This window comes from Hyaena hyaena, unplaced genomic scaffold, assembly GCF_003009895.1.
Source record: "Hyaena hyaena isolate Hyena2069 unplaced genomic scaffold, ASM300989v1 scaffold_3, whole genome shotgun sequence".
In the NCBI taxonomy this organism is placed as follows: Eukaryota; Metazoa; Chordata; class Mammalia; order Carnivora; family Hyaenidae; genus Hyaena; species Hyaena hyaena.
The window spans coordinates 4,412,484-4,439,909 of record NW_024080635.1 but is presented as its reverse complement, the minus strand read 5'-3'; the positions used below and the strand labels follow the sequence as shown (position 1 = coordinate 4,439,909).

Sequence of the window (27,426 nt, the reverse complement as noted above, 5' to 3'; positions counted from 1 at the left end):
TCAAGCAAAAATAGTCTTTATTCAAATTTAATGGAAACAGGGGTCACTATACTTTGCAAGACGGGGAAAAATAAAATTAAAAAAAATTCTTTTCTTTTCTTTTTTTAATATAAAACAATATAATCACAATACCAGAATATGGAACTCTACAGTTTATTTCCTATGGGTTACTGCAGGTATCAATTTTCCTCGACTGTGCTATTCACAACTTTGTTAAGTCCAAAAGTATGAAACCGAAGTGGTAGGAAACTTAAGACTTAGCACTTTCACTAAATGGCAAACATCAAAGGGCATCAATTCGAGGGCAAAAATGGCTGAACTCACCGTACCTACCTATGTCACCGTTCCAGCCTGAAAGCCATCCAGGTACTAAGCTCCCTGTGGGAAAGGCCAGGCCCGAGAGCCGAGGCGTTCTGGATATTCTACTGTGGGCCAGGAGTCAAGGGGGTTTTCAAAGAGAAGATTGTTTTCAGTCGAGCAGGAAGGCCTGGCGCCAGGAGGCTTTACGGAGAGGAAGCACTTAGATTTAACAATTGTAGACACACCATTAGGGGAGTTAAAAATGTACAGCAGTGACGGATGTTCTACTTCGATCACTTGTGCTACGGCTACCAAACATGTACAAAAGACTTCGGGGAGTTCCAGCTGTGGTCGTAGCCGGTTAGGACCGCGAGTGGGACCTGGATCTAGACCGAGAGGGCGATCTGGACGCGGACCTGGATCTGGACTTGGACCGAGACCGGGTTTTTGAAGCGGACTTTGATCTGGAGCGTGATTCTGACGGAGGGTTTGGTTTGGACTTGGAATTGGACCTCGACCGGGACCGGGTCTCCTGACCGGCGGCGGCATCCGCACTCTCCCCCCGGCCCTCCCGCGGGCCGGCCTCGGCCTTGGCGAGCTCGCGCTCCCTGGAGGCGGAGCGGGAGCGCGACCTGGACTCGGAGCGCTCGGCGTCCTCCTTCTTCTTCTTCTTGCCGCCGCCGCCCGACTTGCTGTCTCGCTTGCCACCCCGCTTTCTGCTCCTCTCGCTCTTGCTGCGGCTGCGGCTGCGGCTGCGGCTCTCCTCCCTGCTCCTCTTCCGTCCCTTCCTCTTGTCCTTGCTTTTGCTGCGGCTGCGGCTGCGGCTGCCTCCCTGGCTGCGGCTGCGGCTGCGGCTGCGGCTCTTGTGCGGGCCCTTCTCCTGGCTCCGGCTCTTCTCCTGGCTCCGGCTCCTGCTCACGCTCGCCCGCTTCTCCTCCGCTCGCCTCTCCGGACTCCTGCTTCGACTTTTACTCTTGCTTTTATGCCGACTGGGGCTCCGGCTCTTGGACTTGCCGGCGGCGTCACTGTTCTGGACCTTCTCTTCGGCCTGGTCTTTACTCTTGCTGCGGCGCTTGTCCGCGCTGCGGCTGCGGCTGCGGCTCTTGTCGTCCTTGCTGGGGCTGCGGCTCTTCTCCTTCTTGCTGCGGCTGCGGCTCTGGCTGCGGCTGCGGCTCTTGCTCCGGGAACGGGAGCCCGACCTGAGGAGACACGGGGCCGCCGTGAGAACGGGAGATGAAGGGCAAGCGTAGGGCTCGCGGTGGCCCAGCACCACCTTCTGAGCCCGGCCTCCCACGAGGGGATGCTCGTAAGGTGGTGGAAGCCCGAGTGGGAAGCGGTTCGGGGGCGCCCACGGACCTCCTCTGCTTATTCCAAGGAAGACCCACCTGGACCGAGACCTGCTCTTCGAATGACTGCTTTTGCTGCTGCCGCTTCGGCTTCTGCTCTTCCGAGAATGTCTGCTTCGGGAACGCGACCTAGCAGGAGAGAAGACAGTGAAAGGCTAGCTGAACATGAAGACATTTTTCAATTGGAAAATATGTACGGCCCTGGCCGTGTCCAGGCCACTGTCAGAAAAGAACCTTCTCCAGGGTTCTAGGCTCAAAGACCTGGTTGGTACCCACACGGCTTACCTGTCCCTCGGAACCTCTAATCCAGACCCCACGTCTCCCCCAGACCTGCTCTTTTTGCTGGCTTCCTTCCTTATTTCCGCTGGTACCACTATTTACCCAGTTCCTCGTACCACAAACTGGAGCTACCCCAGCCTCTTCTCATCTCCCCCCGCCCCCCACATCCTCATATACTCACGATTCCTCCTCTTCATCTCCAGTCTACCCACCTCTGCTGCTGCCCCCGGCCAAGCTGCTACCATCTCTCTGGGTCCCTTCTCACTAGCCTCCTGCAAACACTTTTGTCCTTTAACTATCAATTCACTCACTGTGACCAAAGAACATTTTTAAAAACTCTCTCCAAGCTTTAGAAAAAAAATCATTAGAGGGGGTCCTGGGCGGATTGGTAGGTTAAGCATCCAACTTTGGCTCAGGTTATAATCTCATGGTTCGTGGGTTCAAGCTCTGCGTCGGGCTCTGTGCTGACAGCTCAGAGCCTGGAGCCTGCTTCAAATTCTGTTGCCTCCCTCTCTCTCTGACCCTCCCCTGCTCTCTCTCTCAGAAATAAATAAAAAACATTAAAAAAAAAATCATTAGTGAGCCAAGACTTTAAACTCTGCTTATTTTCTACCACAGTAACCGGGGCTCCTTAGGGGAACTGACTGATTCCAAGTGCAGGGCAGGGAATGCACAAGATGGGCCTAGAACATCTCATCACGGCAGAAAGAGGAAACGTTCAAAGACTGCTGGGCTCCACCATCTGTGAAAGGGCTTTTGCCAAAAACACTGAACCTGTATCCCAGTCACACCTCTCAAGACGGAACTTCCAGTTTATTGTAAAGTGGGGATAAAGTACAAGTTCAATGATATCAAGAGGAAACCGATAAATTCAAATGTGGGATACTATTCAAAACAAAACTAAGAAAAGTCAATGTCAGGATGGGGGGAAATGGGGGGTAAAGACCTAATAAGCTCTTACATTACAAGACTGGACTGGGTCCCGCTCAGGAGAGATGCAGCTATAAAGCCCCCCATGCAACCACTGGAGAAATCTGAAAAGGGCCTGGAGAGATGACTTTCCGGAATCACTGGTAAGAAAATATAAATGTGGTCCTCCTCCTCACTTTTGGAGACACATGCTGAAGTATTTAGGGGTGAGGTGTCAGGTCTTCCACTTCCCTTAAAATGCTACAGCAGAGTAAACGTACAGGGGGAGTGCAAAAATATATACACAGAGAGAGAGAAAGACAGAAGAAGGCAAACTACTACCAACCGCTGAGGCTAGAAGGAGGGTACACAGTTTGTTCGTGAACTATTCTTTCAACTTTTATGTTTGAAAATGATCGCAATAAAGAATTTGAGAAAATATTAAGAAAAGCACATTCATGCGAAAACCAAAGAAATCCAAGACCCTGAAGCCCCAGGAGCCAACCTGAAGGGCTCCCAATGACCAAAAACAGAACAATCAGAGCATAAAAAATTAGGACTGCAGTAAATGAAATGTTGTTAAATATATCAAAAATCAAGAATTCATTCAAAACAGTATTAAACCACCAACCTCATCATTTTGCCTTTGGGGAATCCTAGGCACCTTTACAATTCTAAAAGTTGGTAGATAAGGGTGTCAAACTTTTATTTTGCATTTCCTATAAAAATTGTATTTGAGAGTAACAAAGAGTGGAGCTCACCATTGACAGAATTACAGCCTCTAAATGCAGAAAAGAATGAGGAAATTAGAAAGTCATCCCTTGGCAACGACAACCGAAGAGCTCTGCGGAATGATGATCAGTAGATGCTAAAGCAACTAGGTGGACTGCTCACGGAGAACTTTATAACACATGGCTCACGACTTTGGGCACAATGACGCACGCGACCCCTCTGCACCTGCCGTGGGATGCCCAGGCGCCGTACAAGTGACGCAACAAGAAGCATGAGGTCCTACTTACAAAGTACATCTGGTAATAAAATACTGGCTTTCCTCTAAATGCCTCGAGATCTAGCTATGAGTTCACAGGAAGTATGGGGGACAGGATGAATACGGCAAACATCACCACAAGGATGCAAAGAAAAATCTCAGCCACGAGAACATATTCCAAGCAGGCAATGGTTTCTTCAATGAACTGCACGGAGAATAAAAACAGGACCAAGGAGGGCAAACCTGCGATTAAAAGAGACACGCCACCTAAGGGCGGCGGGCAGACCCAGCTGGGATCCTAATAGGAACAAACCAACTGCAGAAACACCTATTTGAGGCAACTGGGAAAATGTGACTACCTATTTGTTGGCTGTGACCCAGCACCATGACTGCAGGATTTAGTCAGATGCGCACACTGAAACAATTACATCGCACGTGCAATGACAGGATGCCCAGACTTGCCTCACAACGAGGCAGGGAGGAGGGGTAAAATAAAAATACAGCTGGATGGGGGACAGGGGTAAGGGATTCAGGGTTCCTTAAGCTATTTTCTATATCTGAAATTTCCAGAAGAAAAAAATGAAAAAAACAGAACAAAACCTGAAAAGCTTACAAGTCTCTAGTGACTTCGCCCTGCTCTTAAATCCTCACTCTGGCCCATGGCCCAGCAGATCTGGCCCTTTTCTGCCTCATCTCCTGTAGCTCTCCTCCTGCTGCCCTCCGCCCTGAGGGCGCTCATCCCCTCTCATCCCCTCTCTCTGCCCGCCCCCCCCCCCCCGGCTTCTCCTATAGGGCTCAGCGTCTAGGACGTGACCTTAGAGAAGCCTCTGCCGTTCTCCAAACTAGTGCCGTGTACATTTCCTTTTGACACGCACTTATCACAGTGGTCATTATTCGCTCAATGCCTTTCTCCCCTAGGCTGAGTTTCAGGAGGGCCCGGGCCCTATGTTGCATTCACAAGTGCCTGGCCTAGTGCTGAGCAGTCGCTGAGTAAGAAAGGCTCTACTCTCGAGTAGCCGGAGTACCTGAAGAAGTAACCAAAGGACCAGTGGCCACGTGTGCCCCCAGTAAGGCTCTGAAGCGGGTACCCAAGAAGAACTGTGTGAAAACTGGTCACGGACACCTGCCTCAGAAAATGAACCTTGATCTGTACTCATGATGTAAGAGTTCGTCTTACAGAGAAATATTTAGTTCGAAGTGGAGTCAGTGAACCAGTCAGAACCACGTTTCTGAGGATGACAGGAGACGGAAAAGGGACGGCCCCTCTGTGTGCCCACAACTGAGTTTACAGCAAAAGCTCCGACACTTGCACACCCACAATCAACCACAGTACCTGGAGTGACTCCGGCTCCTGGAATAGGACCGGCGGCGTCTGGAACCGGGCTTGTCTTCAACTAATCGGATTTTTCTGCCATTGACTTCAGTTCCATCTAACTTTTCCAAAGCTCTTTTCATATCGGAGTAAGACACAAATTCAATCACCCCTTCATTTTTACGTCCCTTGTGAGCATCTGCATAGGTCACTTCTCCCGCCTGACGCATATAATCCTAAAGAAACAAAAACCCCCAAACGGTTATGATACATTTTGTTAAAATCTCTAATGTAATTATAATTAGAGAGAGAATCTTAAGGAGGGGAGCTCGATCCCATGACCCTGGGATCATGACCTAAGCCCAAAGCAAGAGTCGGATGCTCAACTGACTGAGGCACCCAGGCGCCCCTAACTAACGTTCTTTCTTTTTTTTTATTCCAGAGAGAGAAGAGCACGAGCAGGGGAGAGAAAGAGAGAAACTCTAGCAGGCTTCACTCCCACGACCCCGGGATCATGACCTGGGCCGAAATCAAGAGTCAGACGCTCAAATGACTGAGCCCCCCCAGGCCCTTTAAAGTGTCAGGTGAGGTGTAGACACAATAAATATTTAATGGTTTCTTATGTGTAAATATGAACGTGTTTAACTATCCATTTCTACATTTGACACTGGCAAACTTTTTGTTTATAGCATCGTTAGAGGCTCATGTCACCACGTGAGTAAATGTAAAACTTCGGTCTTTTACATTTCATTATAAATCCACAAAGGGATATGAGATTAGCACCTCAGTTTTATTTAAAATTGCTGGTAGGGGCCGCTGGCTGGCTCAGTAGGAAGAGCACATGACTCTTGATCTCGGGGTGGGGAGTTTGAGCCTCACTCTGGGTACAGAGATTCCTAAAATTAAAAAAATAAAATAAAATAAAAAATGAAATTGCTATTATTCTGTCTTTTCAAAACAAAGGCAATAAAACAGTTCTGTCAAGCTCTGGCTTCAAAGGTTCAATGACTCCCCATGTTCCTTCTCTTATAAGCCTCTCTCCTCATTCTTTTTGAGGACTTAACATAATCCAGTGGGAGAATACAACAGGCCAGGTAAACACTAAAGTCAAGTATAAACGAGATGAGATTGGATCCGTGTTTGAAAAGATCAGGAGATTCAGAGAATTTTACCACTTATGGATTTTTGGCTAATTTTCCTGTTGTTTCTTTGCATGTACTATACACTTGACATCTGTGGAATGTAGAAATATTCCACAGCAATTTATTTCTTGTTACTGCTTTCCTCTCTGTATTTTACAAAGTTACAAACACTGAACACATGCCATCTGATACCTTCTTTGCTCATTTGCATAAATGAGCGTTTAAGAGTTAGCTTAAGTATGTAAACTGTATGTAACCAATATACACAGTCTTCATAGTCTGTGTGCTCACTACTTTTTGAGGATTTCCCAGTTGTTGGGACTTTTGAGATTATGTACAGTCGCTTGCTATTATTGATAATCCAGGAATGACTATCTTTGTGGAAAATTTCTTCAAGTGAATTATCTGCAGGAGTGGGGGGTTCTGGGTAAAAAACAGGGATCGCATACAATTTATCATCCAAATTTGGACACCTCTGAGACTGAATTAGGATGCTATTAAGTTCTACCAAGCTGGGACTGTCTCAAAACTAGGAGAATTCTACTAAAAGGGCTTGCTTTTACTAGTAGTTTAAAAAAACAACTTTTGTGGGGCGCCTGGGTGGCTTAGTCGGTTAAGCGTCCGACTTTCGCTTAGGTCATGATCTCACAGTTCGTGGGTTCGAGCCCCGCGTCGGGCTCTGTGCTGACTGCCAGCTCAGAGCCTGGAGCCTGTTTCAGTCTGTGACTCCCTCTCTCTCTGACCCTCCCCTGCTCACACTGTCTCTCTCTCTCCCCCCTAGAAATAAATTAAAAAAAAAAAAAAAAAAAAAAAAACCACGACTTTTGTTTTACACTGCATACCTCCAGATTATGAGTAACAGCAGCTAACTCCTAAACGTCTATTGTATGGACAGACATGATTTAATTAAAGTCCTAACTCTAACCACATGAAGAGGTGTAATTATTTCCCCCCATTTTGCAGAACAAAGAAGTAGAATATACAGACTAAGTAAATTGCTTACGGTCATTCAGGCAGTAAGTGAATGAGCTGAGGTCTGAACATAAGCAGCCAGACTTGAGAACCTGAATTAATACTGCCTGCCCCAACCAAGGGGTGAAACTGCCACATCTCCAGGTCAGTGGAGGCAGACTACTACAGAAATTTCATCTCAACACCATAATCATGGGGTGTTATGAACTTACACATTTAAAAACCGATAGCCCTTCGATTTATTTTTGCATTTTCTTGACTTGGGCTTTTTATATTGAATGGCATTCAATTCTCACAATAACTTCTGAATAAAAATAAGTATTAGTCTCATTTTTCTAGTTGGAAAACATGAGGCACAAGAGGAAAGTAACTTGCTGAAGTAAAATAACTGACAAGTGGCAGAGCCAGGATGCACCCCAGACAGGTGGGCTGGAGAACCCTGTTCTTAAGTCTGTTCTGACTCACAAGGGAATCCGCTCCAGTGCTCTCCCTCCTAAAGAGTGAAAACTACCAAATGTACAGAAGTATAAAATCAACTGAAGACAGTGGCTATAGCCTCCATTTTAACCAGAAGTCTGTAAGCCTTTCCAGTTTCTACCAAAACACTCAACCTTAACTCCCAGCACCCTGGGGCCGCTCCATCTGTGAGTGCGGTCTCGCCGGCAGACGCCCAGCAGAGCCTCCTGGACAACGAGCACCTTGTGCCAGAGGAAACACCGGCCTAGGGGCTGGTCCCGGCTCTTCTGCTAAGACCAAATGTGTGAATTAACCGTTTTTGGATCTCATCCTTTGTTATCTAAAGACTGTTGGGAACAAATTTTTAAAAAGGCCAGGAAAAGGATGAAATTGCTTTGAGGAGGGGCACCTGGGTGGCTCAGCTGGTTTCGGCTCAGGTCATATAGTCTCACGGTCTGAGTTCAAGCCCCACCATCGGGGTCTGTGCTGACAGTGTGGAGTCTGCTTGGGATTCTCTCAATCTCGAAATTCTCTCGAAAAATAAACTAAAAAAAAAATTTCTTAGTTCCTCTGATGAACTAAAACTGTGAATGTAAGAATCGTAACTACTTTTTGTTGAACCTACATATACTTGCTCATTTCACTAGAGATGACTTGTCTAACGATGGGACTAAAAGTGAGAAGGAAGAGATGGAAGGGTGAATATCCTTTACGCCTGTCCTCCTAAAACCATCCGGGTTTAAGTTTAAGACACTTACTTAGGCCTTTCTTCCCTATTGAGCTTAAAAGCACTGTTCTCAAAAAACAAGCTGGGACCAGAGCAGTATGCTGGATGGTCATCACAGCACTGGACCTCAATCTTTAACCTTAAGACTCTTTCAGGATGAATATTCCATGAAAAAAAAAAAAAAACCAAAAACCAAAAAAAAAAAAAAAGATTTATGAAAGAACACAGAATTAGACATTCTCACGAGGAGGAGCTACACTGGAAGCGGGTGGACACAAACCCGGGCATCACAGCTAACGCTGCAGGAAACACCTGCAACGGTTTCCACAACAGCATCTCTCTACGACATCTCTGTACAGTGGACAATTTCATCCAACACAGCCTGTCTTTAGAGCACGATGGTCCCTAGTGCACGGCAGTTAGCGAGATTCTGACGGCTCTCGTGCTGCTACAGAACTTTTAAAAACTATTTTTATGTTTACGCTTGTAGAGATTTTTTTAATAAAAGCAATCTCTGCACCGAACGTGAGGCTTGAACCTAGAACCCCGAGATCAAGAGCCGTGTGCTCCACCCACCGAGGCGGCCAGGTGCCCCGGAACCTTTCGAGAATCCCCAAAGGCTCCGGGAAAACTTTCAAACGTCTGATCCCATTATGTTCTCTGTTGGCCTAGGCCTGCACACAGCCAGCCCCTTCCCCACCCGAGTCCCGCGCAGCCTGCTCCCGAAAGGGTGAGGAGGCCCAAACCTTCAGGTCCTGCCAGCTGCACCGACTGGACAAATTCTCCACGATAAGTCTGTACTCTGTGCGCGTAGGAGGGCCGTACTTATCTCGGCCACTTCTTCTGTAACCATATCCACCTTTGGAAGGTTCAAATAGATAACACGACTTCAGTGGAGGAAGAGGAAAAGGTGACCCAGCACATCTTCCCCTGAAGTGTACCATTTACCCCCACCCCACAACACAGCACATATAGTTTAGTTCTAGCCCCACCCCTTAATTCTAAACTAGATTTTTTTTTTAAAAAAAGCAATCAACTAAACATGAAATTTAATTTAATTTACAAAGTGGTAAGTATATATATTCATTAATATTATATTTAAAATTAACATGCATAAATTAAAACTATTAACAATTTAACAATTTAGAAATAAGTAACCAAATTACTAAATCAGTTACTGGTGTTACTCACAGTGATTAAAGTTTTTGTGAATATTTTATACGAAAAAAAGATTTTCAGGCACCTATTTCAGTTTAATCTCATCTGTGTCTAACCCTTGGGATCCTCACCACCCAGGTCTAATGGGGAAAGGTTGCGGTCGTCACATGGCTTCCTGTTTTGGTCAGCCAAGGGCCACAATGGTTCAAAGAGCCACGCATGGAAAGGTAACCCAAGGTCAGCAAATGGAACAGGCAGTCATCTTAGCCTCAAAGGATTCTTTTAATTAAAACATTGAGGTCTTTGTTAAATCTATGTTAAACAATTGCATTACAGAGAAAAAAAAACAACAACACAAACACACATCATTAAACATATTTTAAAAAGTATTAAAACAAGAACTTTATGTCATTAATTAAATTAAAATTAAACAGTATCAAAGATGTTTATTTGCAATTTTACATTTAAAAAGATACATAATTTATCAAACAAATGGCTTTAAATATCAATACATTTCAGTGTAACATTAATTAATTAATTACTTTTAAAAAATCAACATTTAACAGCAAAGGCATGTATGTCATCAATACAAATGCCCTTTTAAATGCTTACTGCGTCCAGAACCGTAACTGCCATCTCGACGTGGGCCGCGGGCATGCTCAACAATTACTCGCTCACCACAAAGGTCTTTGCCGTTTAGTTCATAAACAGCATCATCTGCATCACGCAGATCATCAAACTCCACAAACCCATATCTAGAAGAGAGCAAACAGAGTCCGGGTTGGCACCGCTTTGACGCCCAGCTTCGCCACCGTTAAAGAGAAAGCAACGAGGGTCATGCTTAGCAAAGGTTAGGTGGGTTTTGCAAACTAAGGATCGGCTTTCTCTTCCCTTTGGCTGAAACCACTTTGCCTTGTGCCAACAGGCCCCGCAAGAGACTAGGGAGACTGCTCAAGGTAGGCTCCTGTCTTTCTAGGAGGAGGCGGGCTAAAACACAGCCCCGCTTCCTTTGTTCCCCAAGTAGTTTTGGTGACAAGTGCACAGACCTCCACAGGGGACGCTTGGTATCAAGTATCAAAATACGTAACCCTACACCACTGTTTGCTCTGTCAAATCACATAAAAACTCCTCTTTTTTAGCTTCAGCCCCCACGTGAGAGCTTTGAGAACAAATAGACCTACATGCAGGCACTGTGCCGTTAGGTCGTGCTTGGAAGAACATACTGGGTAAAAACTTCACAGCACCTCAAATCTCAGTGACAGAAAAACATTTTCAAGTTCCTTCCTACCCTACCTAAACAAATTAGTCACAAGTGAATTAACTGTTTCAGAAATTATCAGTGAAAAAAATATTCAGAGAACTATTCACTTCCTCGTGATTTGTAATTCATTTTCATGCAGTTTTAGGTAGGCTGGGAATTCTTGAAACAGGACTACAAACTTCTTTACATAGTACTCCTAGGAATGTTCCAACAAAGAGGTTTAACCCATTTCCGAAGGAAGACCCCCCCACCCCGAATCCTACCGATGCCTGTTAAAGAACACAACTTGTAATACTAAACAGCACACGTGTAAGATATTTATAAACAAACCCCCTATAAACGATATTAATAAACTTTCAGTATGGTCTAACAACACGGCTGTGAGGTCTAGCTTTGTGACCACTACCTCTGTTTAAAAACCAAAACCACGTTAATGATTATACGTAACCACAAAGGAAAATTACAAGCAATGTCTTTAAACAAAGCTGTGTACACAGGCAAACACTGACTAGTGCTCTGCTGTGTCTACATGTACTGGGACGAAGAACACGTCACAAGGCCTGCCACAAGTTCATCCGGCCTGACCAAAATCATCCCAGCTTCCTTAGCCTGTAACGCTGTACTCAGCAACACGCTGAGCGAGGGAGAGAAACTCGGAACTGCGGAATTTTCCCTTGACTGAAGAGTTCATTTCAAACAAGAGTCTCCCAAGGGGACAACAGGCAGCTGACCACTTCGGTGGGTTCTTTATGCTGAAAGGTCTGTGAGTGGCATTCGAACTTCAAGTGACAGACACAGCCAGTTGCTCAACGGGAAATGTTTTGGAAATGTTCTGCAGTAACACAATTCAGAAGCCACTTGGCTCAGTTTATGGGCATGAACTCTAAACCATGGTTTTATGCTTCCGTAAGGCTGGAACTGCTGTGCGGCTCAGGTAAGAGTGATTCTACATGAGGTCCTATTTGACAAAAGTAAAGCCTCCCTCAATCATTGACTTACTGCGTTACAAAGTGCTTTATAGTCACTGAAAATCTATAATTGATAATACACTGTAGCTGCTTCTTCCCTTCCTAAGAGTGGGGGAAAAAAGGGAAAGCTGCACTACCATTTTTAGAGACAAAATTAAGCCAAAAACAAACAAAAAATCAAATCTATTCTCTACTTAGGTTTATTTCTTGATAGACTGTAAAACATTCCCCTGCCTCCAAAAGTACCTTCCTTAATTTAGTTGTCAAGATTGGTCATAGGTCCGTTTTGCCCACTGCATCACTGATCCTGGCATCGTACAGGCAAGAGCCTGATGCCAAGTAAAGAGTGTTGCAAGAAAACATTCAACCCAGGGCGTGATGAAGCACAGCCCATCCCACCCCACCCCCCGTGCCCTTCCAAGAGTGGCCTGCTGGCTGGGCACCATTCATTGACCCTGACTCATCTAACGTGACGTCAGAAGGACAATACCGACTCCCAAAGACTGAACAAATCGCAGATATACCTAAACAGTCTTCTTCAAAATAATGAGGATTTTCAGCGACTCAAGGGTCAGAGAATGCAAGACCCTAAGCTCTGCCAATCATCCGAAATAGCAAGCCCAACTTCTATTAGTAACAAGTGGTGCTTATGTCGGACCTCTGGGGAAATGCATTTTCCCAGACTCCAAGACCGGCCTGTAAACGCTCACGCTGTTGCACGGCTTACACGCAGAACCCATTCTGACCTGCGAGGGGAGGTAATGGCAGTCTGTTAAATGGAGGCACGATTATCTAAACACAACAATTAATGCTCAGACAGACCAATCTCTTTGCAGCCAAGGCTGAAGCAAGGCGTACCTTGCCAATAAAACTCTTCCCCGAGTTGGAGGGACCAATTTGTGTTATGAGAGGGAAACAGCCCTTACAGTCAGTTCTTAATATTTACTTCTAAGTGGGTCACTTAGTAGACACATTTCTGGGCTGTCCAGATCACTTATTAAAATAGCTACCTTGAGATCAAATTTACTTTACAGAAAATGTTTGGCTACTACTCCACAAAACTGATTTGGGAAATTTTAAATTATTATGTTTTAGTCAACCCTATGTCCGATACACGGGCTCAAACTCATGACCCTCAAGTTGCACACTCTACTGACTGAGCCAGCCGGTCACCCCTGTTTGGGAAATTTTAAATGTCAAAGTCCAGTCCAAGGATTAAATCAGGCATGTGACTGTCCCTGCTCTTGGCCAAGGACACGTTGGGTGGGTCTGGAAGATTAAATCAACTATCCTCTTGCATCACAAACCATACCTGCTGGGACTCCTGTTCTAGAGCAAAGTAAAGACCAGATTGGTGTGGTTGTTCTATCGCATTACTGTTCATTTAGGTCTGCTTTACTGAAAGAATGACTTTGTTTCATTGAACCTGTACTGAATGGGTTCCCCAGATAAGGCAGGAAGACTAAAGAGTAAAATGTTACTGAACGTTTATGAAGTCATCTCTATATACTAGACAATGTGATCTTATATTCACAATACCCAAGAGCCAGGGACTACTATCCCATTTTAGAGAGGAGGAAGCAGAGGCACACAGTGCTACAGAACCTGCGTAATGAGACCGTAGAGCTGGCGCCCACAGCCTGTGGGTAGGACTCTGACAGGCAAAACCCCCAACTGCTGAGGCGGGAGTAGCACGAACTGGCCTGGGCTCTCATCCTGCTTCTGCGATCAACCAGCTCTGAGCAGCAGGTCTAAATCACTGTCTCCTCCTGGATCTTAGCTTATCTGTGAAATGAAGGAGCCATCCTGCATTTCCCTAGGATCTCTCCTAACATCAAAGGCATGATAGGTAAATGTTAAAATGGGATAATTTTAGCCAATATGGTAGCATCAGAGGAATACAACAGTGGAAGATGGATGGGGATAAATTTAATTTTTATCATCTAGAGTACCTTTTAAAACTATCTGTATGGGTCCCAATTTTAGTTTTAAATTTTAAGATCTCTGAAGGAAATTTTAGTGCCTTCAAGATAATAAAGCTCTCCCTGATACATAACATCAGAGGATCTTTCTAAATAGATGGTTAACATCCCTTTGTGCTTTGTAGCAAATAACATGAGACTAATCTCCCCAAAAGCACTCTCCTTTTGAACCTTTCTGTCAAAACAAGGAGGGACATAAAATACGCACACGCATGTAAGTGCCCCGTACGCATCGCCAGGTGTGTACGTATAAGCACACCATCACTGGTGTGACCTGTAACCCTCACAGACACAACCAACAGATTTCTCTTTAGCTGTAGACACCCTTCTCCTTCTACTCTGTTAAAGCCCACCATCTTTCAATAATCCAGTATGAGATTACAGAAAATGAAGGAATTCAGGAGAATGGGCTAAGAACAAATTTAAAAATCCTTCCATGGCAGGGATTGGTAAAAATAAAACAAACAAACAAAAAACCCTTCCAATTGCCTCTTTCTGCTTTACTCCCAGATGGCACGTCCCTCACTGGCCCATATGAAAGAAAAAGCATGGTCTATTAAATGCACACCATTTTTCAACTAAGAGAAAAACTTTCTTCAACATTTCTCTGCTACTGCCTTTCCCCTCCTTTCCTCTGGGTTGTGTTTTGTGCTGACAAATTTAGCCAAAAAATATGATGGGAGTGCCTGTCATTTTCTCCCTAAAAACCGGGGACTGTGATTGTTCCCAAGCACAGACAGGTGGCTGGACGCCACAAGAGGGGCCACACCGAGTTACGTGGGCTGCTCCCCACTCCATGCCAGGCTTCGCCCCCCTCAGTGCTCCAGGCCCCAACAGCGGGTGCGCTGCTCAGGCCAGTGGGGCTCCACCACGTGGGGAACTGGAATCGCATGGCTTTAAAACGAGAGCCCTCCAAAACTTCCCTTTCTGGAAAGGTGAATCACACTCTTCCTCCCAAGAACCACCACCTGAGCCTGTGCTGTTGCTAACCAGGCTTTCCCTGGCCCTAATCATCTACACCAGTGGCCCGGACGCCACTCTGCACGCCTTCCCAAAGGGCAAAGTCCTCTCTGTCTTCCAAACGTCTTCACTCAGCAGGGAACCTGGAGAAAAGCCCCATCTGAAAACCGAGGCGCGGCTTGCTCTGGAGGGATGTCGCCAAGCTAACCTGGCAGGGCACAACTAACGGGCGCTCGCCCCGGGCTAAGTGACGGGCTTGGGTGTGAGGAGCAAGGGGAAGCAAGCCTCCATGCGTGTGCCTGCGATCACCCCCCAGCGCTGCTTACCGAGGGGCACGCCTTGGTGACTCTCTCTATAAGAAACATTTGCCCCTTTCCACGGTAGATCTCTGCTCACCTTTGTCCTACAACTGTGCCACATGCTTTTCTTTGTATGTGGACATCACAGTCCTCAGCCAACCATCAGCAGGATGTGAGTTTTTTCCCAATGTGGTGAGCCATTCCCACATTCACTCATTTTCCTTGTAAGAACCGAACCTCTCCATGGCTGGTCAGGATTAGGGATGTTGCTGTAGCCAAGGAAAAATTTTCATCTGTTGAAGTTAACCCATGGGGTGGCTTGAACCCTCAAACTAGGGTCAATGGCACTGTTCTTTAAGGGCAAGGCCCTTAAATCTACCCTGAAAGAAATGGCATTCAGTGAACAGGAATCAAACAGCTTTCTTTCAAAGTACTCAGTGTTGGTCCTATGCTTCAGTCAACTCGGTGCTAGGAGGTGATGAGAGGCAGGACACCCCGACAGGTAGTAATTAAAACGGTAATCCTTGCAGTCTGCATAAGCGCCCGGGAAACTGCAGAAAGACACTTCTGCGGTTCTTCTCTCGTGCTCAGCTGAGGCCGGCTCAGAGAGACGTTCATGCGTGAGAACTGTAACTGCCCCCGTTCCAAAGGTCTGCGACACTCCGGGGAAGCAGTGGTTAGGCCCTGAGAGTAGGGTGAGCCAGTGTCACCCTCACTGCTCTCGGTCACTGGTTATGGCTGCAATCGGACTCTCCCGGTAACGCTGGGTTGTTTAGGCCCCACAAACCAGGAGCGCCTACCACACCAAGTAGGTTCCTGAGATCCTGTCCTATCCTGAGACGGGGAGTACGCTGCTCTGGGCATTCTGGCCTCCCCTTTCTTTAGCCTCAGAGGAGGGAGGGCCATCGAGGCCGCCCGGAGAAGGTGGATGACTTACCCGTGCTCACTGAGTGGCAGAGCTGGGGTGCGACTTCAGGGCTCACCAGTACCCAGTCTGGGGCTCTTTTCACGTCGGCAAACTGGCAGTTCCCGCACACCAAGAGCTCTCTGATTAGAGCTAGTGTGGATTCCTGGTCTGCAAACGCTGGCCACAGCTCAGTCTGCACTTGGTCTTTCCCCACCTTCAAAGAAGAAAACCTACCTCATGATTTCTCTCTTCTGGAGCCCCTGACCATCTAACTCACTCCCAGCCCTCACAGCCACCTCTAACCATTCCCCTCTGCTGCCCAGTTCTATAGGTTTCTCGTCTGCCGAGCCCGAGGCCATCTTCTTCCTGTCTGATCAGCTCACTTAATACCATGTGAATATGGCTATTCTTAGTCAACGTGTCTCTTGACATGTAGCAGGGAAAGCCAGCTCCTATAGCATCCTTTTGCTCAGAGGTCTACAATGACTCCTAAATATCTTTGTTTAGACTGTTCTCCAAACCTGAACGCCTTGATTACAAAGGGGGAAGCAAATCGATCTTCTTCCACAGACTTGAGAATTTCTCCTTTACGAAGTCTCACACAACTTTCCTGACTAATCACCTGACCGCCTTCTTTAGCTTTAGCACTTCTATTCCATTTTATGTTCTACATGACGTTGCTGTGGCCTTTCAAGGACAGGATTTGTTCTTTTTTCTTTGTGCTGATCCTCATTTGATTACATGGTCTTTAACAACAAAGACTAATATTTAGTGTAGTACTTGGCACCTGGTAATTTATCTCTTATATTCCATCCATTCCTCATCTGTGAAGAATGTACTACTATCATTATAATTATTCCCATTTTACGAATGAGAAGACTGAGGCTTGGAGAGGCTAAGCTATTGCTCATTGTCAAGGAGCTCATAAATGGTGTGGCTGGATCTGAACCCAGATCCACCTGATGCCAGACTCAAGCTCTTAACTACAGGGTCGCCCTGCCTTTGTAAAAGCAAAGGCTTCTCTCCCAGGCCTGAGCACAAACCTTTTCACTTAACAAATGCTGCTGCTTGACTTGATAATCTAACCTCAGATAAGCCAGGCCGTATTCAAGTTTTCTGGTAAGTGGGGTAAAGTCTCCAGAGGAAAAAAAGAAATTGACCTTGGGGCAGGGTGAGGCACCTCTAAACTTGGGGTATGTGACAACCAGGTTACTTTCACTCTCGTCTTTTGGTTCCCATTAGTCAGTGTCAGCCATCTGGTCCTTCCGAAAACATGTGTGGGTTCAGAACATAACAGACTAGAAGAATAGAGGAAAAATAAGATTATTCTGTGCAATCGCCATCCTGGAGGCCCCACAACAACCCCCGGAATCTGTCTTTGGTTTTAAGGCTCAGCAAAAATTAGACCAGCGAAGAGATGACAGAGAGTCAGGCCCAGAGGTGGTAGATGTGAATGGATACTGACAAGATCATGTATTTAAGAAGGATGCATTTAATTAATTTTGTAAGAAATGGTGACTGGGACCAAAAAATATAAATATAAGCATGAACGGTATGGAAAAAAATGGACCAGAAATCAAAGAATACTATATGGTTCACAGACTTCCAACCACATCAGGGTGATAGCAGCAACCAGGGAAGTACTTTGCAGATGACAGACAGCTAGGATCTGATTTAATTCTGTTTAATTCCAAACTACTATTAACAGGACTACTCCAGCCCACCAGAATTTTCCTTCAAATTCCTTTGTAATAATTTTCACAACTCTGAGGTTTACTATTAGCTCACAGATGACATGAAGACTCCCAGCAGGTAAGTACCTTGCCGCAGCTACCCCACACCTGGAGTCTTTCCTACCCTCAAGTCCACATTCGTCATCACCGTGTGCCACTGCCTCCCGTACACCAATGGAAAGATGTAGTCCACAGAGCGGACACAGTTGGACAAATGCCCACACGAATATCAGCATCTTATGACAAATGTTAAATAAGAAGCAGCATTTTTGCATCTGATAGGTCTTGATACCTAAGCTGTGAACATTTATAATCTAAGTTACCAGTGGAACAAAACCTAGCAAAATTACCAAATTTTATAGTCTATCAAAGTTTAGGGAAACAGAGAAAGGTAAAATCATTAGGGAATGACAGCCCATCTCTGAAGAAACAGTCATGTACTGGGGTGAAGAAAATATAATAGGAACATTCAATATCCTAAAAAGTAAGCAATAAAACAATCCACTGTATTTCTACCCCATAAAATGGGAGTACTCCCAGAAAGTAACATACTTGTGAACAGTTTGTGGGTCAAACTGTTATAACCATAATCCCTGTCATAACAAAATGTATTTCGCGGACACTTTAAACTCAACATGGCCACTTTTTTCAAAGGGGGTAAAGGGCAAACAATCACACCTGTGTCCTTTTCAATATTCTGACACTCAACACTAAGAGTAAATGAAATTAAAAGATCCCACAAGAAAAGGGGTCAGCTATTCCTTGATGACACACTGAAGTTCATGAAGACAATCACGGATTAAAAAAAAAAAAAATTAAACAACCCTCAAGAGATGAACGTCTTTTTACCAACTTAGAAAGAAACCTCTTGGGACTTAAAAGATTACTGTATGTCACTCATTCTTAAGTGAAATAAAGGTTTACAATCAGCAGACAGTGCTATTCGACACAAAAGCTACAAAAAAACCCCCAGTTCATACTTACCTCTAAATGGCACTATGAGTGGGTAACAGCTGTTAAAGCCTCTTAGGGGGTTATACCTCTGAGGCTATCTTGGCTGTCCCCACATCCCTCAAAACCACTCCACAGTCCCTGGGTTGTAGCCAGTTTCTTTTCCTTTGTGGTTAAAGATGTCACTTCCTATGCTATTTTTCAGAGATGCCCTTCCCTTGAAATCAGGCATTTAATTCATTTAGCATTTTAACAAAATTCTCAAGTTCTTTTAACATCAATGGATCAACAGCTTCTCTTCATCCACATGGAATACCTTTTCTCAAAGTGAGTGCTTCTGCTCTGCGGTTCCTACTCTTGCGCCTGAGCTTCCCGCTCGCCTCTTCCATTCCTGAAGGCCAGACTCAGACCTCCCTCCTTTGGTCACCCACTTTCTCTAGGTTTGTGAGGTCTGTTTACAAATGCCTCTCATTCTGGCATCCAGGCCTCCAGACGTGGCCGGGGGACCTGACGGAGGGATGACAAATGTCGTTTGGGTGTATCTTCAGGTGTCATGTGTGGTTCCGAGGCCTCCAGACTTTGATCTCAACATGCAGGAAAGGTCACGTGGGGCATTTCCTCAAAATATGGGCGTGTGAATCCAGAGCACAGCCCGATCCTTCGCCTTCAGGTTACTCCAAGACCAGACAGCCCTAACGATGAGGTTGACAGAGATCATTTCACTGCATCTCCTTGCACAAATCCGACCCTAGTCGGCCATAACAAAGCTGACATCACCTTATGGCTCTTCAAAGAGCAGCCTGAGAGTATCACTAGTGGTTTCCGTCCAGGGCCAACGTCGAAAAAAGTAACCCCTGTCTCATTTGTGGCAGTAACTTTGTAGCTTGCTGAAGGCTCTGTTGAAAGACTAAAGACTGAACAGGCCATGGAACCTAAACTACCTTCTCGACCTCGGATACAAGTGTCCGAACGACAGGACTGAACCATCTGGAAGGAGACAGCACGAGAGCAGCCTTGGCTGACACTGCCCCTGCTGTATCTGGCGTGGGAACAGGGAAGGGCTTCAGTTTCCAGAGTCGTCAATAACGCATTCTGTAACCCTGAGCCAGTCACGTAATTGCCCCATGCCTCAGTTTCCCCATCAATACAAACTAGAGACAACACTTGTTTGTAGAGTGCTTTGGCGTATGCAGTTCAAGGGAAAAAAAAAATCACACAAGTGCATGCTGTCAATATTTTTTAAAGTTTTGAAATTTCAGTGTTAGCGTACAAATTTATAAATACCACTCCCAACAGTATTCTCTCAAATACTAGGAGCACCTTTCTTAGAACAGCTCAAAGAACAGTTTTGCTTAAGTTACTTGGAAACATCCAGAAATACCGAGAACCAAAAAAAACACATTTTATCTAGTCTACATCCTATGCTTATTTTTTAAAATTTTATTATCTTTTATGTTTATTTTTGAGAGAGACAGAGTGCGAATGGGGGAGGGGCAGAGAGGGAGGGAGACAAAGTATCTGAAACTGGCTCCAGGCTCTGAGCTGTCAGCACAGAGCCTGCCCTGGGGCTCGAACCCATGAACCCTGAGGCGAAGTCAGACACTTAACTGACTGAGCCACCCAGGCATCCCACCTATGCTTATTTTTTAAAAAGGGACAAATACTTCACATGGCCCTTTTATTCATATGATACCTCAATGAGGAAGGGAAGACCAAGACATTAAAGCGAATGACTTGTAAAATAATTACAGGTAATGTTTATTCTTAGCAAACAGACTGGGAAACCGGGACCACAGAGTGGAAGTCTCAAGCCAGGGAATCTATGCTAGCAACATGTGGTCACAACTGCAGTATGGTCTTATCCCTTGGCACTGATTTTTCAAAATGATAGAAATTTAAAAATTACCCAAGTCTCAGGAAAAATACAAGGCAACATGCTTAAATTTTGGATACAGGCAGACTTCCACAAGAGACCTCAGTATAGAAACAACTTGGTCATATCTGTAATGGTTATAATACTAATAAAGACTGCTACTTCATCCATAGTCCCATTTCTCATTGTTTCTTGCTTAAGGAAAAAAAGTTCTTGGTTAAGACACATGAGCCCACGAGCACCTGTTAAATTAGCAAAGATGTTAAACAACACGTGTGCCCAATGCTGGTGAGACTGCCGTGACCGGTGACGTTCGCTGCTGGCACCAGAGTAACTGGTACACAGCTTTTCTGAAAGTTATTTGGCATCATATGCATTGAGAGCCCTGAAAATGTTCTTTCCTGCTATGACACATGAATTTTATTTCATAGAATCTGTCCTAAGGAATGATAAAAATACAAGGTTTTATGCACATGATTCCCATCACAGCGTTATTTTTAACAACCAGAATTTAGAGATGACCCAAGAGGAATGGTTGGGTAAGTCATGATTCAGACATACAATGAATTTTCTGCAGCCGTTAAAATGATGTGTGTAAGATTTTTATGTAACAAAAAAAAAAAAAAAAACATGAGATAAATTAGGCAGAAAAAGTGGAACATCAAAGTGTACATAAGACCTTATGTTAAAAGGATTTCATATTTATTTTCTAATCAGTCAAAAAAATTTATTTAAAGTTCTCGAATCTGTTATGCTTGGTAGGCTAAAGGGATGAAGCTTAAAGGCTGCAAGATAACTTCCTCATACAGAATTTTAAACATTCTAATTAAAAAATAATAACATTAACACTCTTTGTCTAAGGAGTAATGGAAACCAATAGGCAGCAAAAATCTTAAAGACTTGTATACACTGACTCCCAAAGTCTACTCAGGAATTTACCCCAAGACTTCTATAAAGAATATTCAACACAGTGCCATAAAACATAAAGTAGCAAAAAACTGAAGACAACCTAAATGTCTTGCAACATGGTTTTAATGATGTACATGACATAACATTTACGTGGAAATACTATGAATGAACCCCTTAAGAATCAAGTTGTAGGAGAACACTTCATGACAAAGGTAAAGGATCAGGCTATTAGGTAGAAACAGAAAGGTTACAGAACAGTATGTACAGTATGATCCCAAGTTTGTTAAAAAAAAAAAAAAAAAAAAAAAAGGAGCAGCATAAGAAATGCATGTGAGTCAAAAAAGGCAAAGTCTCAAAATGGAGACAGTGCCATCTATGGATGGTTATTTTTTGTCCTCTGTATTTAAACAAAAATTACAATAAACATGCAAACACTTTATAATCAAAAATAAATACATGCTATTTTGAAATATTGTAAGAATTAAAATGGGTCTTTAATTTTAACTCTGTACAAAGTTTTCAACCACTCCTTCAGACAAAACTGTTTAAATCTCTTCTTAGTCATAAAATTAATTTCAAACCAAATGCCTTATTTTTCCTTTCTTAAGTTTTTTTTTTTTGAGAGAGAGAGAGAGAGAGAGAGAGAGAGAGAGAGAGAATCTGAAGTAGGCTCTGCAATGTCCGCACAGAGCCCAATGTGGGACTCAATCCCACGAACCGTGAAATCATGACCTGAACTCATAACAAGAGCCAGATGCTTCACCAACGGAGTCACCCAGGCATCCCAAATGCCTTACTTTTCTTAACAGAAAGGTTAAAAGCCTTGGACTCTAAGAGTTCAAATGTGCCATTATTATTATTATTTACACTTTAACCCTGTGCTTTTATTGTATGTTAATCATAGATTCAAAATGGATGCAAAAATCCTGAATAATAGATTAGTTGATTCAATTACTATCATAAAAAAAATTACACATCATAATCAGTTGGGTTTAGCTCAAGAATGGCAGGATGGTTCAACATCCAAAAATTTTGGAAATGTAATCTACCATTATTAACAAGTTAAAAGGGAAACAAAAAATAATAATCTTATTAGATGCAGAATCTGATAAAATCCAGTACTCATTTATAAGTAGTCAGAAACTTTTGGTACAATCTAGACAAGGTAATTATCTTAACCTAACAGAGGTTATTTATTTTAAAATTATTTATTTAAAAAATTTTAAATGTTATTTATTTTGAGAGAGAGAAAAAGCAGGGGAAGGTCAGAGAGAGACTGAGACGGAGAGAGAGAATCCCAAGCAGGCTCCATGCTGTCAGATCCCTAACCACGAGATCGTACCCCTGAGCAGAAATCAAGAGCCAGCCACTTAACCGACTGAGCTACCCAGGTGTCCCTCAAATGTGCCATCATCTGTGAGGGCAGAATCACCTGAAGACAAAAAGGTGGTGGGGTCCTTAAAGGTAAGAGTGTCTGCTTTTTCTTTGTCATTCCTGGCACCCCCAAGTTGTACTGTTATCACAAACTTGATAAAGCATTTATCTGCCATTTGGTGGGTGAAGATAATCTCCTACAGTTCAATTAACCAGAAACCTCACCTGGAACACTAAACTAATTATATTTCTGCGATCATCCTTTTAAAGGAAAAGATAAGAAATGAAACAAAATGACCTCCCATCAAGGGCGTGGAGAAAATCCCTGTGGAGCTTCTGGGGTCGGCAGGGATTCAGCTCAGTATCTAAAATCTAACAATGCTCTACAGTGACCAGGCACAAACACAAGGATTTGACTCACTTAAGGAGTCTTAACATATTACAAAAATTAAGGAAGGTGCCTTCTACTTAAAGTAATTTTCAAGGAGGAAGAAAACAAAAACTTCCTGGTAATACTTAAGATACTGTGAAAATTCAATTAAACAGACCAGGACACCCTTAAAAATTTCAACTATTCACAATTTCACTGTAATATAAAGCACAGGTGTGAAATTTAGAGCCAAGTTTTTCTGGAGGGTTTTAATTCATGCCTTTAGCAACCTTAAAAATAAAACAAACAAAACAAAACCCCTCAATGATTTGGAGGTTTACCTGTCCAGTTGCTAGGCAAGTAAAATAAATGTAGGGTGTGGGGAGTTAAATTTATTAACTAAGACATGGAAAAATTAAGATCTAAAGACCTATGACTGGAACCACAAGATTTTGTGGCGAGAGAAACTACTGTATTAAAAAGTCTTCTATACTTTACATGAAGTGATTAATAAAAAAGAAAGCCCACAGAATTTTCACAAATAATCAAAGGCAGCAAAAGTTACCAGAGTTGGAAAGCTACAGACAGGTAGTGCTAACACTGTTGCTTTCTTGACCCTTGGTCCCAGAGTGGCTCTCGGAGTTAGCATGGCAGGTTTGAATGTAGGAGACCCTAGGGGATCTGGAGTGGCCGATATGGTCCCGGGAGATCTACGTGTTTGTGGCCGGCGAAGTGAACCACCTTTCTAGGAGTTCTCTAAAATAAAGGCAATCTAGATTATGGCTGCCTGGAATAATAAAATGGCAGGCAATGAACTGCTGCCTTACTTTTTTTTTTTTTTTTAATGTTTACTTATTTTTGAGAGAGGGAGAGAGACACACACAGAGCATGAGCAGGGGAGGGGCAGAGAGAGAGGGAGACACAGAATTGGAAGCTGGCTCCAGGCTCTGAGCTGTCAGCACAGAGCCCAAGGTGGGGCTCAAACTCACTAACAGTGAGATCAAGACCTAAGCCGAAGTTAGACGCTCAACCGGCTGAACTACCCAGGCGCCCTTTTGCATACATACTTCTTAAAATTCCAAGAGGATCCATAAAATCCTCTCCTGGTCACTGAATTTCCTTTGGAGAGAACTCATCTGGTGCCTCCTATACCAGCACTTTATGACTGATTAATTAATTCTGAACTTATCTACTGTCTGCTGATAGATCTCACGTCTACAAATTTGAACTCTTCAGCAATTCATCAAAATCCTATCCTGCCAAAATCTGCTTTAGCATTTCAATTACTAATGATAACGATCCATGTATGTTAAAAACTGCGACTCGAGACCTACTATCCTTAGCGTCCAGAACCGTCAGCTTACGCACGTTGTGAAGTTATGCCACCTCTCCTTTTGTTCCTCTCCGACTCCTGTGCACTTTTGCAGTCTAGTCCAGTCAACTGCTTGAAATACATCTACACCACTGGTCCTTCGCTCAGCAGTCACTTTCCCCTGAAGAGAGTGCCTGAACGCTTCCAGGGGTGTCTGTTTGATGGTCATGCCTGCCTCTGAATCCCTGAAAGGACTTCCCGTTCCTCAACCTTCACTTTCCATCACGGGTTACAGAACCGTATAAATGAACAGTTCCCGGAAAGAGACTCAGGTACTAAGAGTTGTGCAAGGATCTGTCCTTCCTCACATGTGACCATTTCGCAGATTGCTCAATTGCTCCCTCCAGAGCCATTCAATTCCTACCCAGGATTTTGGATGCTCAGTGTAAGATCTTAGGGTTGATGTTTCTGGTTTCTGCTGTTACACTTCTAGATCCTTCGTGAGCCTCAATCCAAGCCTGGTTGCTCATTATTTCTCAAAAGTGTTCCTAAGAGGATAACCTCCTCCCCATCACTGGCCATGACATACATTATTCCCACTTTATTCCAAGCCCCACTCAATTCGTTCTTCAGAGACTATTTCAAACAAATCTCTTCAAACAAACCATCCCAAGTTTTACTGGAGTTTAAAGGGAGAGCGTTTCTTAACTCAAAGTGCACGTGCTGTAACCATCAACAATTTACTCGGGAGCAAAGGTGTTTTTCTGTTTTCTCTCCAACCCATTCAGCACAGTAGCAGATGTCTTGGTGGGTTATCGACTGATTTGTCCCATTAACCACTTTACCATTAACATCAACACAATTTCCTGCTCACTATCCCTTGAGTGACCTTAGAAAACAGATCTCACCAAATGCGCCTCATATTATCAAAACCCATAAGCTATCTCCAAATGCTCACAGTCAAATCTATTTGATTACAGTTACCGTTTCCAGCTACAAGCCAAACATGCGTTACAATTATCTCTAATGTTCCCTTTCTGTGTGGATGAGAAAATTCAGTCACAGATGCAAGCTGCCCACCGATGCTAAGTGGTGAAGCTAGGACTTGACCCAAGCCTGTGTGGCTTCAAAAACTATGCTTTTCCCACAAAATTTAGTCTGTCAACTGAGTTGGCCTCTGAAGAAAATGGGGGTTTTAACTCGATCTTTCATACATGTATCACAGTAACAACAAAAACCCACTTTATCTAGTAAATTCCTTAAGAACCGAAAGCTCTACGTCCCGAATGAGTAATTTCCTAAGCCTTTTACATTAGAGTTGTATTCTCCAGGGGCTAAGCCAGCCAGGCGACCCCATAATAAACACTCTCATCGAGGACACTCTCTTTAGTAAGAGGATTCTTCCAAAGCGTCATCCTGAAATTACTTTTAAAACCCAATCAACAATGGGTAGACGGAAGCTACCGATCTGTCTCAAATGTGGACTCATACTTAGGTATTTTTCATAACTTCTTACGTGTTAGTTGCTAGCATTACAATGGGGAGTAACCTGTAGCCATACCAGACCTGTTGCAAAGGTCTTTTATTTTTTAACAAGCCAAAAGTTCCTCCAAAACTCAAGGTTTAGCCCTAACATGTTCCCCCTACTCCTTTTAAGTTTTACATACACATCTCTTAAGTCCCACCTAACGTTCCCTGGTTCTCATAAGCTCTCCTCTTTCAAGATCTTCCCCTGCGTTGCCGAAAGAGAAGAGGAAAAGAACAGACCATACCCGGGGAGGCAGTAAGTTAGCGATTTCGAGCCGTGAATCTGTCTCATTAACTAGTTGACGCAGCCACTAGCCAGGGTGGCCACGATTGTCTAACAAGCTCTACAACGACAAAGGTTTTTTTTTTTTTCCTTTTTTTTTTTGGGCCAAGTTGGAGAACGGAAACCACACCGTGGAAACTCTGCACGGAGTTTTAAAGATAACGAATTACGACTTTAATTTACTCTCGTAGAGGGAGAAGCCAAGGCTCTCAGCAAGGCAAGATACTTTCGAAACTGTCACTAGACTACTCACTCAAACCCGAGTCTCCCGCCCAAAAAAGTGTGACACATGCGAGTCAAAAAAGAGCCTCCCCCCGAGCTCCCGTCCCCGGGAAAGATGCGCGGTGACCGTCTGATCCACTACACTGGGCAAGAGGTGGAAAGGGAGCAGGAAATCCTGTTTGTTTATTTCCAGCAGCCCTGAGAGCGGGAAAGGTCGGTCTCTAGCCGGAGACGAAGCAGGCCCCACCGGCGGGGCCTGGGAAGGAAAAAACCCAGGCCTCCTGGGGGCCTGGGAGCCGTACCCTCCCGCCCGGAGTCCCAGTCCCACTCGGGTTTTCCTTCTCCCCGTCCCACTCAGATCCTCACCATCCTTCCCATTATCCCTCCACCACCCCCACCCGCGCAGGCGCAGTGGGAACCAGGGCCTACCCGCGCCCCCGAGGCGCCGCGACTATGGCGGAGCCGGAGCAGGCCGGTAGCAGCTCCGCGCCGGGCAGGCGTCCCTCTCCCGTACCCGCGGCCTCCCCGCCACCGCCGGGGCCCTGTGCCCACCCGCAGACCCCTCTTCTGCCCTCCTCACCCGTTCTTCAGATCCACCTCCAGGATCTTCCCGTAGCCCTTAAAGAAGCGCTCCACATCGCGCTCCCGGGCCTGGTAGCTCAGGCGGCCGATGTACACCCGCGGCATCCCGGCAACAGTGGCGGCAGCTTGGCCCGGCCCCAGCCCCGCTTAGGCGGCGGCCGGCGAAGCGAGAGCGCGGCGACGGCGGCGGCGGCGGCAACGGGCGAGCGGCGGGACGGACGCAGCCGAACCCCAGCGACGTACGCGAGCACGCAGCACGCGAGCGCGCGCCTCCCGCCTTCCCCGCCCTCCCCGCAGGCGGAGGGTAACGGGAGGGAGCGCGCG

At 44.9% G+C, this 27,426-nt stretch overlaps 1 protein-coding gene across 1 annotated transcript; it reads right to left on the bottom strand.

The window, feature by feature from the left end:
- SRSF4 (serine and arginine rich splicing factor 4) lies at positions 1–27,426 on the bottom strand. Its single transcript, XM_039231166.1, has 6 exons — positions 27,101–27,426; positions 10,202–10,344; positions 9,178–9,290; positions 5,156–5,370; positions 1,686–1,775; positions 1–1,499 (listed from the first exon to the last, which is right to left on the bottom strand). The coding sequence occupies exons 1-6, from the start codon at positions 27,205–27,207 to the stop codon at positions 662–664; spliced, it is 1,506 nt and encodes a 501-aa protein (XP_039087097.1). The 5' UTR covers positions 27,208–27,426; the 3' UTR covers positions 1–661.